Source organism: Ipomoea nil, unplaced genomic scaffold (genome assembly GCF_001879475.1).
Source record: "Ipomoea nil cultivar Tokyo-kokei standard unplaced genomic scaffold, Asagao_1.1 scaffold2014, whole genome shotgun sequence".
In the NCBI taxonomy this organism is placed as follows: Eukaryota; Viridiplantae; Streptophyta; class Magnoliopsida; order Solanales; family Convolvulaceae; genus Ipomoea; species Ipomoea nil.
In genome coordinates, this window is record NW_017618442.1 from 272,871 (window position 1) to 289,937 (window position 17,067).

General features: G+C 41.1%; 2 protein-coding genes across 2 annotated transcripts; both read left to right on the forward strand.

Annotated features, from left to right (window-relative positions):
* Nucleotides 1–7,784: 7,784 nt before the first annotated feature.
* LOC109147539 (uncharacterized mitochondrial protein AtMg00810-like) lies at nt 7,785–8,306 on the forward strand. Its single transcript, XM_019295139.1, has one exon. It carries the CDS (start codon nt 7,785–7,787, stop codon nt 8,304–8,306), a length of 522 nt encoding a protein of 173 aa, XP_019150684.1.
* Nucleotides 8,307–8,903: 597 nt separating this feature from the next.
* Nucleotides 8,904–9,599, forward strand: LOC109147540. The gene is made up of 2 exons (XM_019295140.1): nt 8,904–9,179; nt 9,285–9,599. Exons 1-2 carry the CDS (start codon nt 8,904–8,906, stop codon nt 9,597–9,599), a joined length of 591 nt encoding a protein of 196 aa, XP_019150685.1.
* Nucleotides 9,600–17,067: the final 7,468 nt, after the last annotated feature.

Here is a 17,067-nt window from a genome sequence, read left to right on the forward strand (position 1 = left end):
CGGGCCAGAGACTTCACTCTTGCCTTCTTGACCAAATTGGTTTGGCAAGTGACCTTTTGCCCAAATAAGTTGTGGGTGAAGACTCTTCGGAAAAAATATGTGAAAGCAATTGAGTTTTTCTCCATGTCTAATAATGGAGATACTTCATGGTGCTATAAGGGCATTCTCAAGGGTAGAGATATCTTGGAACGGGGCACGAAGTGGAATGTAGGTAGATCTGGCAATTATGGACACGACCTGTTAACACGACACGAAACCGGACACGAAAATGATAGATTAGTATTTAGCCTTAACGTGTCCCGGGTCGTTAACAGGTTGACACATTAAGAACCCGTTATGTTTCGTGTCTCAACGGGTCAACCCGTTAAACCTATTAAGAACCCGTTTAATCCGTTAATATTATCGTGTTAACCCATTAACGCGAACCCGTTTATACAAACATGTTTATAACCCGCTAAGAACCATTGTCATTTAGGTAAGAATCATTGTCATGAATGATATTACAAAAGATATTATGAACATGACTAAGGATGAGTTTACTACATTAGGCCAAGATCCTACACCAATTGTTGATGCTTAACAATTTGAAATTTGAATTTTTTTTGTGTTCAATTTTATTCTAAAAACTAGTATTTACTCCTTTAATTATGTTTTTTTGGATGTTATTTTATCATTGTATGAATGTTATGAATTGAATATTTTTTAGTTTCTTTAATGGATTGAATTGTAGGTTTTTTTGTTTGTTTATATAACTTAACTTTAAATTTTAATTTTTTAAATATATTAATAGAAATAGCGAGTTTAAACGGGTTTCGTGTCGACACGACTTAAAATGTGTTTATCGTGTCAACCCGTTAACAAATCGTGTTCGTGTTCGTGTTAAAACTTTGAACCTGCTAACCATAACGTGTCGTGTCAGTGTTTAGCCTTATCGTGTTCGTGTCGTTATCGTGTCAACCCGTTAACGGACCCGTATACACGAATTGTCAGGTCTAAAGGTAGGCGATGAGAACTCCATTGACTTTTGCAGAGACTGGTGGGTCGAGGATAAACCACTGATTGAGTTGTCGAATGTGGATATCCCCCTGACCTGGAGAATGTTCAGGTTAACTATTTCATAATAGGTAATAAAGCCTAGAATACAGACACATGATGGGCAATTTTAATTATATGTCATCGCAAGTGCACGAATCAGTTTTAGTGATAGTGTGCAATAGCAAAGACATATAATTAAAATTGCCCATCAATTTTTTGCGCCGTTGCCGGGAACTTGTTTATTTTGCAATTTATTTTCTGTTCTTCCTCGTCTTCTTTATTGTGCAATTCGTTTATTTTGTTTATTTTCTTTTGCTCAATATTACTTCCAAATAATTGCATAACATTTGTTTAGCTATTTCCAATTTGCTTTTGACTGTTGTACCTATCTTATCTTGTGTCTTTATTGCTTGCTTATTTTATTTAGTTAATTAATTAATTTATTTAATTATTTTTGCTATTTTATTTTGTTCATTCATTCATTTATTTATTTTATGCATTGTCGTCGTTCTTTAAATCCTGAATTGTTGCCTTTAGACGATCGCATGGATAGAAAAAAGAAACGAATTCCTGAAAACTCAATTCTTGAACCACAACTATAACCACAAGAAACACCCACAACCATGGTTGCACTTCCTCCACCCAACCCCAACCCCAACCCTAACCCTAGGCCCGTTCCTAGGCTAATGAAAGACTTTGGTAGGCCCCAAGTAGGAACTTCACCTTCTTGTTTAGTGTTTCCCAATGCAGCCAGGAATTATGAGCTGAAGACGATCCATTACAATCAGTTGCCATCTTTTCACGGTTCAGCAACCGAGGATGCCCTTACCTTCATCCGAGATTTCTACGGGGTAGCCCAAAACTTTCCGTTGAATGACCTATCGGAGGATGAACTAAGGAAGAGGTGTTTCCCGTACACTTTGAAAGATGCGACAAAATAATGGTTCATGTCTCTCACACCTGGATCCCTTCGGACATGGCCGGAGGTTTACAATAAGTTCTATTCCCATGCTAAAACTTCTGAATTAAGAAGGAAAATTGCAACTTTCTCGCAAGCTGAAGGTGAACCGTTCCATGAGGCATGGGAAAGGACCAAAATGTTGCTCATTCAATGCCCTCACCATGACTACCCATTGGAGCTGCAAAATCAAACTTTTTATGATGGTTTGACCCAAACTAGCCAATCAATTGTTGATAATGCGGTTGGAGGTGCCATGGGAGAAAACACTGTGGAGGAGACCTTAGCATTGTATGAAATGCTAGGAGCAAACTCCCAACAAAAGAGTGTAAGGGGACGGACACCAGGTATGTATGAAGTTAATTCAATTGCTGATTTGAAGATTCAAATGTCTGCGTTATTTGATGAAAAAATGAATAACTTGTGTTCTATGATGGCTATGAAGCAAAATAATACATATATGATTGGAGATGATGATAATAATTTTGAATGAGCCAATGCAATGAATAGCTTTAATCAAAGGCCCAGAAATGACCCCCGTATTCTAATTCTTATAATCCAGGTTCGAAAAATCATCAACTTTTCATGGGGTAATAACCAAAATAATTTTCAGCCTATGATTTACCTATCCACAATTATGTTGCCTAGAGATGTGGGGGCCTCGAAATGAGGGATTCCACCTTTTACACGAATGTTATTTTAGACATTTTTTAGGGCCTTATGATGCATAAAAAAAAAAAACTATCTAAAAATCTAAATCATCAAGGGTGGGTACGAAGCATAGTGTATTAAATATGAATGAAGTGTAAAACCACATTTCATTCTTTCAAGTAGTAAAAATATTCCCTCCACTATTCAGTTGAGATTTTATCTCGGCATACCCATCCTTCATAAAAGGGTATTCAAGGACATGTCTATCTCAGTGATCGACAAGATGGGGAGGAATTTGGCTAATTGGAAGGCTAGCACCTTGAGTATGGTTGAGAGAAGGGTCATGGTTTAGGCCTCCCTAGCTATAACCCCAACGTATATGATACAAGCATTGGCCCTCCCAATCAATCTTGTAACCACATTGACAAGATTTGTTGGAATTTCCGTTGGAGTCACTCAGAAGAAGACACCAGGAAAATACATACAATGAGTTGGTCCAAAGTGTGTAAGCCCCGTGTTATTGGGCGGGGGGGGGGGGGGGGGGGGGCTTGCATCCGACGGGCCAACGACTTCAATCTTGCCTTCTTGATCAAATTGGTTTGGCAAGTGACCTCTTGCCCAGATAAGTTGTGGGTGAAGGCTCTTCGGAAAAAAAAATATGTGAAAACAATTGAGTTTTTCTCCATCTCTAATAAATGAGATACTTCCTGGTGCTAGAAGGGCATTCTCAAGGGTAGAGATATCTTGGAACGGGGCACGAAGTGGAAGGTAGGTGATGAGAACTCCATTGAATTTTGGAGGGAATGGTGGGTCGAGGACAAACCACTGATTGAGTTGTCGAATGTGGATATCCCCCCTAACCTGGAGAATGTTCAGGTTAACCTTTTCATAACAGGTAATAAAGCCTAGAATACAGACACACTAGACCGGGTCCTTCCAGCCAACATGGTAAGCCATATTAGGCAGTTAGGATTTGGGGCTTGTGAACCTAGTCTTTAGCTTAAATTCCTATCTTTGTGTTAGTCTGGTTGTATATATAGGTACGTTGTTTACCCTTATTCAATACACACAAATATTATTTTCACCAATCTGGTTAGGGGTGAGCAAACGGTCGGTCAGTTACATAACCGACCAAAAAACCGAAAAACCGATCGTAATTTTAGACCGTCATGACCGACCGAAACCAACCGAAATAGTACTATTACCGACCAAAAAACCGACAATCAGTTTCGGTCGGTAACCGAAAAACCGACCATTCCCAACACCTCACTGATTCAGATCGATGGAGTGAACACCGTACCCAGGAGGAAGTGGCATGGAACCTGGGAAAGCGCATGGCCTACGTCTACAAGGACCAAGGTAAGACTAATTAACAAGAACGGCTCTCACTACCGCTGCATCTGCAAAAAGGTCTGCAGACCTCAAGGCAACAGTGGCGTCTTGTTAGATTAAATTAATTTTGCTCATTTTTTGTATACTTACACATGATTTATGCAGCGTGCTTTTGTTTACCTTGTTCGTCCCAGCACAAAAAAGAATTCTTGGCAGAATGTTTGGGCAAAATCAATATAAAACTTAACACTTAATGATAAATGATTGTACTTTATCTTTATATATATATATATATATATATATATATATATATATATATATATATATATATATATATATATATATATATATATATATATATATATATATATATATAATCGGTTATCGGTCGGACCGATAACCGAAAGGCTATAACCGCAAAATAACCGAAAATTCGAAAAACCGATTTTTTAAAAGATCAATAACCGAAACCGACCGAAAACTGTTTTTTTCGGTCGGTTCGGTTATCGGGCGGTTAACCGATATTTTGCTCACCCCTAAATCTGGTATCAGATAAGCTCTGTTGATCCCATGGCCTCTAATGAAAGCCCTTCACATGCATCCGATACTCCCACCGAAGAGGCTCTTGCCACCACCTTTTCACCGGAAAATGCACCACGAACCACCCCTTCTTCCAATATGTTGAACCAAGCTCATCACTACGTCTCCATTAAGCTGACCGCCTCGAACTTCCTATTCTGGAGAGCGCAGCTTGTGCCGTTCTTACGCGGTCAGAACCTATACGGTTTCTTGTCCGCCGGAGATCATGGATGTGTCGTCCTCCGATGCCCCTCCGGTCACCAACCCTGCACATGCTCAATGGATTCAATAAGATCAATCCATTTTGAGCATGTTATTCTCATCTCTTGCAGAAGAGGTCCTTAACTTAGCCATTGGCCATTCAACGTCTCGATTGCTGTGGATTGCCGTCAAGACTGCGCTGGGTTCTTCATCGAGAGCACGGTCGCTAAGCCTCCTCACACAACTCCAGAATCTGCGCCAAGGTGATTCCTCCCCGTCCGACTATCTAGGTAGAGCACGGGTCCTCATCGAACAACTCATGCAAGCTGGCCGGTCGGTCTCCCTTGATGAACAGAATCTTCATGTCTTCAGGGGGCTCCGACCGGAATATCGTGGACTGGTTGCCTCCTTGACCGCGAACAGCAATCCCTTGACATTACCGGAGGTTGCTGACCTCCTGGCCACTCACCAGTACCTTTTTCCAGAAGAATCCCAGTCCACCGCAGTTGCATCGCTGGCGGTGTTCTTCACTCAGCAACCACCGGTCGCCCATGGTCGCGGACGGAGTCATCGTGGACAGCGGGGGAGGGGGTAGCGTGGTTGTGGTGGTATACGCTACCAGATTTGCGATATCCCCGGGCATACAGCGTTGACATGTTATATGCGTTATTCAGACGGCACCGACGGTAATCCTCCTCCACCCGCAGTTCGTCTTCATGCCTCGCGTGAAAATATGGCCTATCATCAGGATGATCTTAACTCTGATCCCTTCACTAACGTCTGGTTACCAGAAACAGGAGCAAAAGCCCATGCTACTCCAAATCAGGAAGTTATGAATGACACAGAACCATACACAGGCACAGAACACCTAAAGGTTGGCGACGGTACAGGTCTGTCTATCCTCAATACAGGTTCAGTATCTATTCCCAACCCTGTTACGGTCACTGTCTCTAAATCATATATTGCATGTCCCAAAGTTGTGTGCGTCATTGTTGTCAGTTCAAAAATTCACAAAAGATAATCACGTTTATTTTGAATTTCACCCAACTTGTTTTCTTGTGAAGGACCAGGTCATCCGTCAAACGCTCCTTAGAGGTCCCAACATTGGAGGGATGTATTCGCTAAGAACGTCATCTCCGGTGGCTATAATATCAGCGAAAACGTCACCTCAAATCTGGCATAACCGCCTGGGCCATCCACATATTCGGGTCATGCGTCAGATTTTATCTGGATGTTCAGTCAGTAGGCCGTTGAACTCTATGAATAATGCTTGTACCATGTGTCAAATGGCAAAGTCCACACGCTTTCCCTTATCCCAAACTAAACATACAACTAAATCTGTCTTGGAATTAATTTATACCGACATTTGAGGACCTTCATCAGTCACATCAATTGACGGTTTTAAATACTTTGTCCTATTTGTCGATGATTTTTCAAGATACATTTGGTTTATCCAATGAAAAATAAAATCGACATTTATCCTATTTTTTCTCACTTTTGTTCCCTAGTTGAAAAATACTTCTCCTGTCCCATTAAAAGCATCCAGTCAGACCTGGGGGGTGAATACCGCAAGTTACTTTCGGTGTTCACGACCGTAGGGATTTTACATAGACAGTCGTGTCCTCACACGCATGAACAAAATGGCCTGGTTGAGCGCAGGCATCGTCATGTCGTGGAGACAGGATTGGCTTTGTTAGCCCACAGTCAGGTTCCCCATAAATACTGGTCGTTTGCGTTTGAGTCGGCCGTCTATTTAATAAATCGTATGCCAACGTCCGTGTTACAAAATCATAGCCCCTATTCCCGTCTTTTCCAAAGGTTACCAAACTACAATTTTCTCCGAGTCTTTGGTTGTGAATGTTTTCCCTGTCTGCGCCCCTATAACCAACATAAAATGGAGTTTCGTTCTGTGTCATGTGTGTTTTTGGGTTACCTCGACTCTTTTAGTGGTTACAGGTGTCTTGACAGGGATTCAGGGCGAATTTATATTGCTCGTCACGTCAGATTTAACGAGGATGTGTTTCCTTATAAGTTGGCAGCAGAATACTCCCGGCGGACCACTGGGAATGTTTCCTCTTTCCCGTGGGCATGTGCCTGTGTTTTGCAATCGGACACCGGTGGCAGTACACTCCAGTCGGCTGCCGGTGGCAGTGGTCTCCCGGCTCCGTCACTACCGCTTAATTTGCCTCCTTCTGGAAGCGCTGATCCACCACTACAAGCGACATCATCAGGTGATGCCACATCCTCGTCTTATCAGCCGTCCACTTCCTCGACAGCAACAACTCGGACTAGGAGGAAACGCTCACCGACAAGAAAACATAACATGCAGCTGCGCACAACGACAAACCAACAAAGGCGCCCTCCCCGAGCCATGATTGCCTCGGTTGATGACGATGAACCCACATGTCATTCCCAAACAGTTAAGAGCCCGCATTGGCGTACCGCTATGGATGCGGAGTTCAATACCCTTCTGCAGAACCAGACGTGGACTTTAGTTCCCTTTGATGCTTCTATGAATGTAATAGGTAGCAAATGGGTATATCGTATAAAACATAAATCAGATGGCTCCATCGATAGATATAAAGCTTGCTTGGTTGCCAAGGGTTCAACCAAGTACCAGGCATCGATTATTCAGAAACTTATAGCTGGTTGTTAAATCGGCTACCATTCGGCTATTACTAGCCTATGCTGTTTCGAATAACTGGACCATGAAGTAACTTGATGTCCATAATGCGTTCCTAAACGGGCACATCACGGAGGATATCTACATGCGACAGGCACCCGGCTATACCAATCCAAGGTACCCCAACCACATATGCAAACTACTACGGTCGTTATATGGCCTTAAGCAGGCACCCCGTGCTTGGTTCCGAAGGCTGCATGATTTTCTTGTTAGTGTAGGGGTTCGCCCGTAAAATCAGACGTGTCTCTGTTCATTTATGATCCTGTCCAGGTTCAAATCTACATCTTAATATATGTAGACGACATTCTGTTGCTTGGTAATGATACCACATAGGTAGAAACAGTAATGACGCAGCTCTCTTCAACCTTTAGAATCTGTGATCTTGGTATACCGCAGTTCTTCCTTGGCGTTAAAGCTCTGTACACTCCTGGTGTTGTGGTGTTATCCCAACGCCGTTATATGACAGAGCTGCTTCGCAAAGCCGGGATGGACTCATGCAAACCTCTAGCCACACCGATTACAGCGGCTACGTCTACGCCCTCTGTGGACTCATCACCTATGGATGATCCTACTCTTTATCGCCAACTCGTTGGCTCCCTAATGTACCTCCTTGTCACACGGCCAGACTTGTCATTTGCGGTTAATCGGCTATGCCAGATCATGCACGATCCTAAGCAGGATAACTGGGTTGCGCTTAAACGCGTCTTGAGGTATGTCAAAGGGACACAACATCTAGCTCTTCGTCTCACTGGCTCAGCATCTCCAGTGGTTCACGCTTTTTCAGACTCCGATTGGGCTGGCCGTTCACTAGACAGGAAATCTACAGCAGGGTACGCGGTGTTTATTGGCCCCAATCTGGTTTCTTAGAGTTCCAAAAAACAACGCACAGTTGCACGCTCTTCAACTGAGGCGGAGTACAAAGCACTAGTCGATGTGTCGGTGGAAGTCGTCTGGATTCAGTCACTACTTCGGGATCTCGCTTTGGACTGTCTCACCATCCCAGTACTCTGGTGTGACAACCTCGGTGCCACCTACCTCTGTTCGAATCCCGTTTTCCACGCCCGGACTAAGCATGTGGAAGTAGACTATCACTTCGTTCGAGACAAGGTTACGTCCGGGGATCTCAAAGTGAACTTCGTCTCTACTAATGACCAGCTTGCAGACATCTTCACCAAACCACTCTCTGCCTCCCGGTTTCATGACCTCCGTTTCAAGCTCGGCGTTGTACCCTGTCCGCCTTCCGCTAAAGGGGGGTGTATTAGGCAGTTAGGATTTGAAACTTGTGAACCTAGTCTTTAGCTTAAATTCCTATCTTTCTGTTAGTTTGGTTGTATATATAGGTACGTTGTTTTCCCTTATTCAATACACACAAATATTATTTTCACCAATCAGCCACATTAGAGCTAATGAGACTAGAAAGATGTGTTGAGTTGGCCACACTCAGGTACGAGATGTTTTTCGATTATGTCTGCGTATAATCTTATTGCATGTCAATCAAAGGATGAGATAGACTATGGATGGGTTTGGCGTGCTCGTTGTGTTGAAAAAGTGTTGTTATTCTTCTGGAAAATCACTAAGAATGGGGTGTTTGTCAATGAAGATAGGAAAAGAAGTGGACTGACTCAGGATGATGGTTGTCTGAGATGTGGGAAAGGAGTGGAAACCCTGGATCACCTGTTCAGGCGTTGTGAGATGGCGATTGACAACTGGAACCAATGGCCTACGTCTGCAGGTTTCAACGTTGGATCCCATTCGTCGTTGTTGACTTGGATTGAGCAGAACTGTTAGGGTACCAACGGTACACGGGCGAATGGTCGATAGAAATGGGTATTCTCATATATGTAGGTTCTGGCACACGTGGTGGTGAGGCGAGCGAGGAAGGAGACAGATGAAGCGCAACAAGTCCTTCTTAAGCAGCAAGGCCACAGGTCGGGTAGACAAGTTTGGGTCAGTTGGTCGCCTCCGGAGCAAGGCTTTGTGAAACTCAATACTGATGGGGCAAAAAAAAAAACGAGCTCATGCATGGCTAGTGCAGGAGGTGTGATCTGTGACCATAATGGAGAGTGGATTGTGGGGTTCATATCCAAGGTTGGCATCACAAATAGCTTCATCGCGAAACTTTGGGGTCTTAGGGAGGGGCTCCTGCTAGCTAGAAGTTGAGGGTTTAACAGGATCAAAGTGGAGACGGTCTCAGAACTATGGTTCACACCATTAGAGGGGAGGGGGCCTCTCGCCCAAAGGCCAATACTCTAATTATTGACTGCAAGACACTTTTGGGGAAAATCCGGGATTGTGACATCAATCATATCCTTAGGGAAGGGAACTAGTGTGCTGATTATCTTGCTAATCTAGGACAACTAAACGATTTGGGGACGAGGATCTTGGAGCAACCTCTGGCAGGGCTTGAAGATATCCTAGAGAGGGAGGCCATAAGTGTCCCGACAAGGAGAATTTACTAATTTCTTGGGGTCAACCGGTTCCTCTACCGCACATAAAAAAGAAAAAAAAAAGAAAAAAAAAACTTGTTGCACGGGTTTATCTCACTGATTTAGTAGGCAGTATTTGCGAGAAGAGACCAAGGTTCGAAACTCGGTAGCGACAGTGTGGGAATTATGCCCAAACTAGACAAATTCCTTGTGCGCACCGACATTTGACCTTGTCTGTTGAGCCACTAAGTTACCGTGTGTTAGGAATAAAGTGTAATGGTTTTGATATGCCAAATTTGTATTTGTAGATCCCCCAATTTTATTTCTAGGTCTAGTAGAGTCTTAGACCATGATCGGGAAATTATTTAATTATCAAAAGAGAAAAACAGAAGAAAATGGATGAAAATAGAAGAAGAAGATATAAAGCCGAAAATCAAGAATTTGTCTGGAGAAAATGACAAATTGAAGAAGAAGATGAATGATACAATATTCACGTCGCTACTACTCAAAGAAGATATCCCAGAAGAATTTTCGTGAAGAAAATTAATATTGGAAGAATGCATGAAGTTGACTTAGAGATCAAGCATCTATGGAAAGAAAGAAGTACATCAAATGTGATTGGAGATTTAATCAAAAGTTGTATGGACGAAGTGGATGATGCTTGATATATTATTTGAAATGGCTTAAGTTCAAAACTCACCATCAACAATTTTACAAGGTAAAATTTGAGAAGTCAAATTAAATTAATCTGATGGAGTTGGGCGCTAGTTTAAGCTATGGGCGCCGATTACAAGTGGAAATTGGGTGGCAATTGAGAAGCAATTGCACTTGGGAGCCAATTCAAAAGGGAATTGGGAGCTAGTTGGGAGCTAATTCAAGTTGTAGTATGGGATGCAATTCAGATTGGGGACCAATTAAAAGAAGACATTGAGGAGCAATTGAATTGAGATAAAGTCCAATTTCGAAGTCAACATTGAGAGCCAATGTAGAATTGAAATTGGGAGCCAATTCAAGTTGTAGTATGGGATGCAATTCAGATTGGGGACCAATTAAAAGAAGACATTGAGGAGCAATTGAATTGAGATAAAATTCAAAGAGAAGTCCAATTTCGAAGTCAACATTGAGAAGTAATTGGAGCACCAGGAGATGTTGGGAGCCAATTACAAGCCAATTGAAATTGGGTGTCAATTACAAAGGAGAAATTCAAATTGGGTGGAAGTTCAAAGCCAGTTTGAAGTCTGAGAACACCCAGACGTGAGAATGAAGAAGATGAAGCAGAACTTACAGTGAAAAATATTCTCACAAGGAAAATACTAGTCTAACTAGTATGGGATTAAAATAAAGATTATTTTTGAATCCCAGAGATACAAAGACCACTTCAGAGCTGATCAGAGAAGCCATTCTACACCAAAACTGAGACCCAGATATTTCTACTCAACGTTAAAACAGAGGAATATCAGATGAAGTTTGGGAGCTCATTTACATGGAGATGAAACTCCATCAACGGCTAGCTTATCTTCTTCTGACATTTTTGCAGAAGATAAGATAAGATCTCTGACAAAAGATACAAGATTTCAAAAATGAGAGCGTCTCTTTCCAACGGACAGATTCTCATTACCAGCTATAAAAAGATGAAGATATGAAGACTTGATGTGAAGAGAAGTAGAGCAGATCACGAACTTACGAACAAGAGAGCAGAAAATTCGAATCCATCAAAGGATCGAATAGAGCAATTAAGCTTAAAAGAGCTAAAATCTTCAAGTGTGAGAAAAAAAGAACTCAGAGAGCTTCAAGAGAAAAATATTCTGAGAGTTCTTAAACAGAGCAAAGCAGAGCAAAAATATCAAGTGCTTTACTTGATATATTCAAAGAGAGAAAAACACTCAGAGCTATCAGGAGAAATCTTTCCAGAGTGTTTATCTTCATCAAAGAGACCTGCGCATCATTGAAGATCATCTACAGAGTCTCAGAAGTTGGAAGCAAGAGAACACTTGTTTTGGAGCAAAACAAGAGAAGGGAGGAAAGTAGCACGGAGCTGTGAAATCCTGGATTGTCACACGGAGCTGTGAGATCCGAAGCAGCAGTGTCGGAGGCACTGGGCGTGATTGGTGTGGGCTTAGTGATCAAAGCACCAGATCACGGATACGTTTCTACCGGAGTGTGGAAGACGGGGGGAAAGTAACGCGGAGTCGTGAAATCCTGGGATAGTAGCGCGGCGACGTGAAACCCGAAGCAGCAGTGTGGTGTCACTGGGCGTGATTAGTGCGGGCTTTGTGATCAAAGCACTAGATCACGGAAATTCATTGTATCTTGAAACCAAGGAGTGTTAGATATAGTGAATTGGCTCTTGGAGAAAAGAGCAAGTGGAGTAGGAGGATTACACCACCTCGCGAACCACTATAATTGTCTTGTGTTCTTTACTGCTTTCTTTACATACCGCTCTTTACATAATTGCTCTCACGAAGATATATCATCACACGATCTCACACACACTTTATGTTTATTTATTTCCGCTGTGCACCATACTCTAACAATCTAGTTATGAGTTTTGGTTTATCTCTGTCTTAGCAATTGTTGTGCTGTGCGAAAAAGTTTGAAAGTCTATTCACCCCCCCCCCCCTCTAGACTTTCACCTAACCTCTTTTGGGACCAACAATTGGTATCAGAGCCTGTAGCCTATTTGAGTCAGTTTATACCAACCTTTGGTATTTAAACACGTTGCCCAACTGGGTTAACTGTTTTTGACTGCTAGGCTGATCCATTCTACAAAGTGTGTGAATTGGATTAATCTTTCATATCTCACGTGATGATGATGAAGAAAGATTTAGCTCAAAATCTATTATTCTCTCTTGATAAATTTGATGATTGGAAAGTTCGTATGCAGGTACACTTATCGGCTTTACACGATGAAATGTGGGAAGTTATTTCCACTGGCCCTATAGAAATATTAAAAGTCAATACGGCGTTTGTTATATCCCCGGATGCTCCACAGTACGTACATAAGCCAAAACCGAAATGGACATCGGACGATAGAACGCGGAATAATCTTGACAATATTGCCAAGGATATTCTATTCAAAGCCGTTGATGATACAATATTTCCGAAGATCCGAAAGTGTGCCACTGCCAAAGAAATATGGGAAACTCTCATCAAGATTGGCGAAGGAGATGAACAAGAAAAAGACAATAAGCTCACAATCGCCATGAAGAAGTTCGAAGATTTCAAAATGCTCTCAAATGAAAGTGTTGCAGACATGGAAGCTCGATTGATCAAAGTTCTTGGAGAGATTAGTGATCTTGGCAAAAATATTAGCCAAAAAGAAATTAATCTCAAAATCCTACGAGGCTTACCATCTGCATGGGATATGAAGGTTAGGGCTATGCGCGATCACCGAGATCTAAGAATGTTGTCAACAGACAAATTATTTAGTGATCTAAAAGCATATGAGTTCGAAATGAAGGCCAAAGATGATGATGTACATGAAGCTCGAAATTCTGCTCTAATGGCCGAACAACCGTCAACCTCCAGGTCAGTAGAGAATAATGTTGATTTTATGACTGACGAACAATTTGCTCTTTTTGTCAAAAAGTTTAGAAGGTTTATGCGAAAAGGAGACAACAAAAATTCTGCTCGTGGAAAATTCGTCTCTCGCACCCCACAAGATGAAAAAGTCGAAGAAAACAACAATTTGTGCTACAATTTCCGCAAACCCGGACATTTTAAAATAAATTGTCCATATCCGATCGTTAGCAAGTATCAAGGCAAAAATGTTGAATCTACGCCGAACAAATCCGAAAGCAAAAGGTTCAAGCGCGACAAAAGAAAAGCTCTCGTTGGCAACGAACCAAACGAAAATGATGATTCGGAGGATTCATCATCAAGCGATGAAAGCTCATATTCGGATGATGATACGGCGCTAATATGCAAGTCAACTGAGTTGAGTACAAGTGAAGATTGTCTTATGGCTCTTGACGCAGAGGAAGAAGAGGTAAGTTCTAATTCTTTCAATTCTCGTGAATCTATTGACAATCTAATGCGAGAATGTCAAGAGATTATGCTCACTCATCCTCAACTCAAGGAGCGCAATAATATTCTAATTCTTGAACAAGAAGAAATGAATAAAAAATTGCAAGATGCTTTACTTGAAGTGAGTAAATTGAAGAATGAAAATATTCATCTTCAAGAAGAGTGTAAAGCTAGAGAGGTTAGAGAACATAATCTTAGAGCTACTGTTGCTACGTTCACCAATTCGTATAAAATTATAGATAAAATGGTGAACATGCAAAAGCCATCAGGAGATAGAACCGGAATTGGTTATGACTCCACATGTTCTCAAACCCCTCAAAATCTGACTAATTCTACTACTACTTTAAATAATAAAGTTCAAGTGGTAAAATTTGTTAAAAGTCAGAATAGCACAATGAGACAAGGACTTGGCTATCAATCAAATGCAAAGATGACTGTTGAAAGGCCGAAACAATTTAATACTACGGCAAAGCAACAAAAATTCTACAAGCAAAGATATGCCAAAGAGTCAAGTGCAAAAAGATTTCATAGAAAAGAGGGAAGCTTTTCTAGAAATAAAGTTGGGAGATTTTATCCCACTCAAAAGGATTGGTTGTGTAATAGATGTAATGTTTTTTATAGACCAAAGCAACAATCCTCTTCCCAAGTGCCAAAATATAAAAATGTTTTTCAAAACCCGGCACAAAAAATATTTTCAACAGTGAAGTATGATTATCGTGTCACAAATGGTTACAAATCGCCTCATCTTAATTCAATAAGATCAAGGTGGGTTTGGTTACCAAAAATCACTAACAGTAAAGGACCCAAGCAAGTATGGGTACCTAAAGTTAATTAATCTTTTTTGCAGGATGTTTGGTACATCGACAGTGGTTGCTCACGCCACATGACTAGAAATAAATCATATCTAGTGAATTTCAAAGAAATCGATGGACCAAAAGTTATATTCGGAGGAAATCAAAATTATGGAATTACAAAAGGAGTTGGCACGATCAAGAAAAATGGTTTGAAGATTGAAGATGTTTCTTTCGTTGAAGGATTAAAATTTAATTTGTTGAGCACTAGTCAATTTTGTGATAAAGGCTATCTTGTAGAATTTTCTAAAGATAATTGCCTAATCAAAAATGAGCTCACAAATGAGATTGTTTTATCTGGAAAACGGCGAAAGAATATGTAAATTGTGGATTGGAGCACTAACAAAGATTCAGTGTGCTTAATGACCAGAAATTCGAATGAAGCTAATTGGGAATGGCACAGAAAGCTCAACCACTTAAACTTCAAGACTATCAATCAACTTGCAAAGAAGAATCTAGTAGAAGGCTTGCCAGACATTATCTTCAAGAAGGACCAAGTGTGTGATGCATGCCAACGCGGAAAGCAAATCAAATCATCATTCAAATCAAAGACGCACGAGTCAACGTCAAGACCGCTAAGCTTACTACATATGGACTTATTTGGACCGGTTGATCCAATAAGTGTAAGTGGTAAGAAATATACTCTCGTTGTTGTTGATGATTTTTCCAGGTACACTTGGACCGTGTTTCTCAAGAAGAAAAATGAAGTTGAGCAAGTTCTACCGAAGCTGTTGAAGCAACTACAAAATGAGAAAGAATTGCAAATATCAAAAATACGAACGGATCGCGGAACCGAGTTCGTGAATGGAGTTATACAAGCTTTTTGCAATTCACATGGAATTTCTCATCAATTATCTGCCGCAAGAACACCGCAACAAAACGGTGTTGCCGAAAGAAGAAACCGGACGCTCAAAGAAGCCGCACGAGTGATGATTAGTGCTGCCGGTCTCCCGAAACGCTATTGGGCGGAAGCTATCAACACTGCTTGTTACACGCAAAATCGAAGCATGATCCATAAGTAGCACAAGAAGACGCCATATGAGCTATATAAAGGGAGAAAACCAAATATTGGTTATTTTCATATTTTTGGATGCAAATGTTTTATTCATATTAATGATAAATTGCATCTAAAAGCTTTTGATGAGCGTGCAGATGAAGGAATTTTTCTAGGATATTCAGCTACCAGCAAGGCGTACAGAGTTCTGAATAAAAGATCAATGGTGGTTGAAGAATCCATACACGTGGTATTTGATGAAAAATCACAGATCAAGAATGATGCATTGGACGAAGAAATTGCACAAAATGGTAACAAGTGTCATATTGATTTTTGTGATACTAATGATACGTGTGAAGATGATGTTTTGCAGGGAATGGATGAGTTGGAAATTAATTCTCTAGAAAATCCCATTCCTCACCCAGAAGAAGTTGGAAATTCTTTAAATAATAATTTTGGGAGTGATGCCTCACGTGGGAATGGAAATGCAGTACAAGTTGGTGATCCAATTAATGATCAAATTGCATGTGATGTTGGTAATCAATTTCAAGACAATTTAATTGATGAAATTCGAACCAACACTGCAAATTCACAACAAATGGATCCACCCAGTACCATGCACCCATTTCAACCAGATTTAAGATGGCTCAAAAATCACCCTCCAGAATTAATTATTGGGAATATTCATGAAGGCGTGAAAACAAGATCATCTACCATGGAAGCATTGTTCACGTGTTATTTATCTCAGATTGAACCAAAAGAAATTGACGAAGCTCTCAATGATCCGGATTGGATAAATGCTATGCAAGAGGAGCTCGATCAATTCAAAAGAAATGATGTTTGGGAACTTGTTCCAAGACCCCCGAACCACAACGTTGTAGGAACCAAATGGGTCTTCCGGAACAAAGCAAACGAAGAAGGCGTGATTGTTAGGAATAAAGCACGGCTCGTTGCAAAAGGATACTCTCAAGAAGAAGGAATTGATTTTGATGAAACTTTTGCACACAATCAGAATTTTGTTCCGGAAGCACCGCTCGTGGCTCGACTTGAAGCAATCAGAATTTTCCTAGCCTACGCCGCACACAAAGATTTCACTGTTTATCAAATGGACGTGAAAAGCGCATTCTTGAATGGTCTACTCGAAGAAGAAGTTTATGTCGAACAACCCCCAGGTTTTGAGGTAAAAGGCAAAGGTGATAAAGTCTACAAACTTAAAAAGGCATTGTATGGGTTGAAACAAGCACCTAGAGCTTGGTATGATACTTTGTCAATGTTCTTGATAAGCTGTGGATTCACCAAAGGCCTTGTTGACAAAACTCTATTTAGAATTC

Bases quoted from the DNA above. Each gene is read 5' to 3' on its own strand.
- LOC109147539 (XM_019295139.1), top strand. From the start codon at position 7,785: ATGACGCAGCTCTCTTCAACCTTTAGAATCTGTGATCTTGGTATACCG.
- LOC109147540 (XM_019295140.1), top strand. From the start codon at position 8,904: ATGTCTGCGTATAATCTTATTGCATGTCAATCAAAGGATGAGATAGAC. The intron at 9,180-9,284 runs GTTGGATCCCAT...TCATATATGTAG, and splicing joins CTACGTCTGCAGGTTTCAAC to GTTCTGGCACACGTGGTGGT.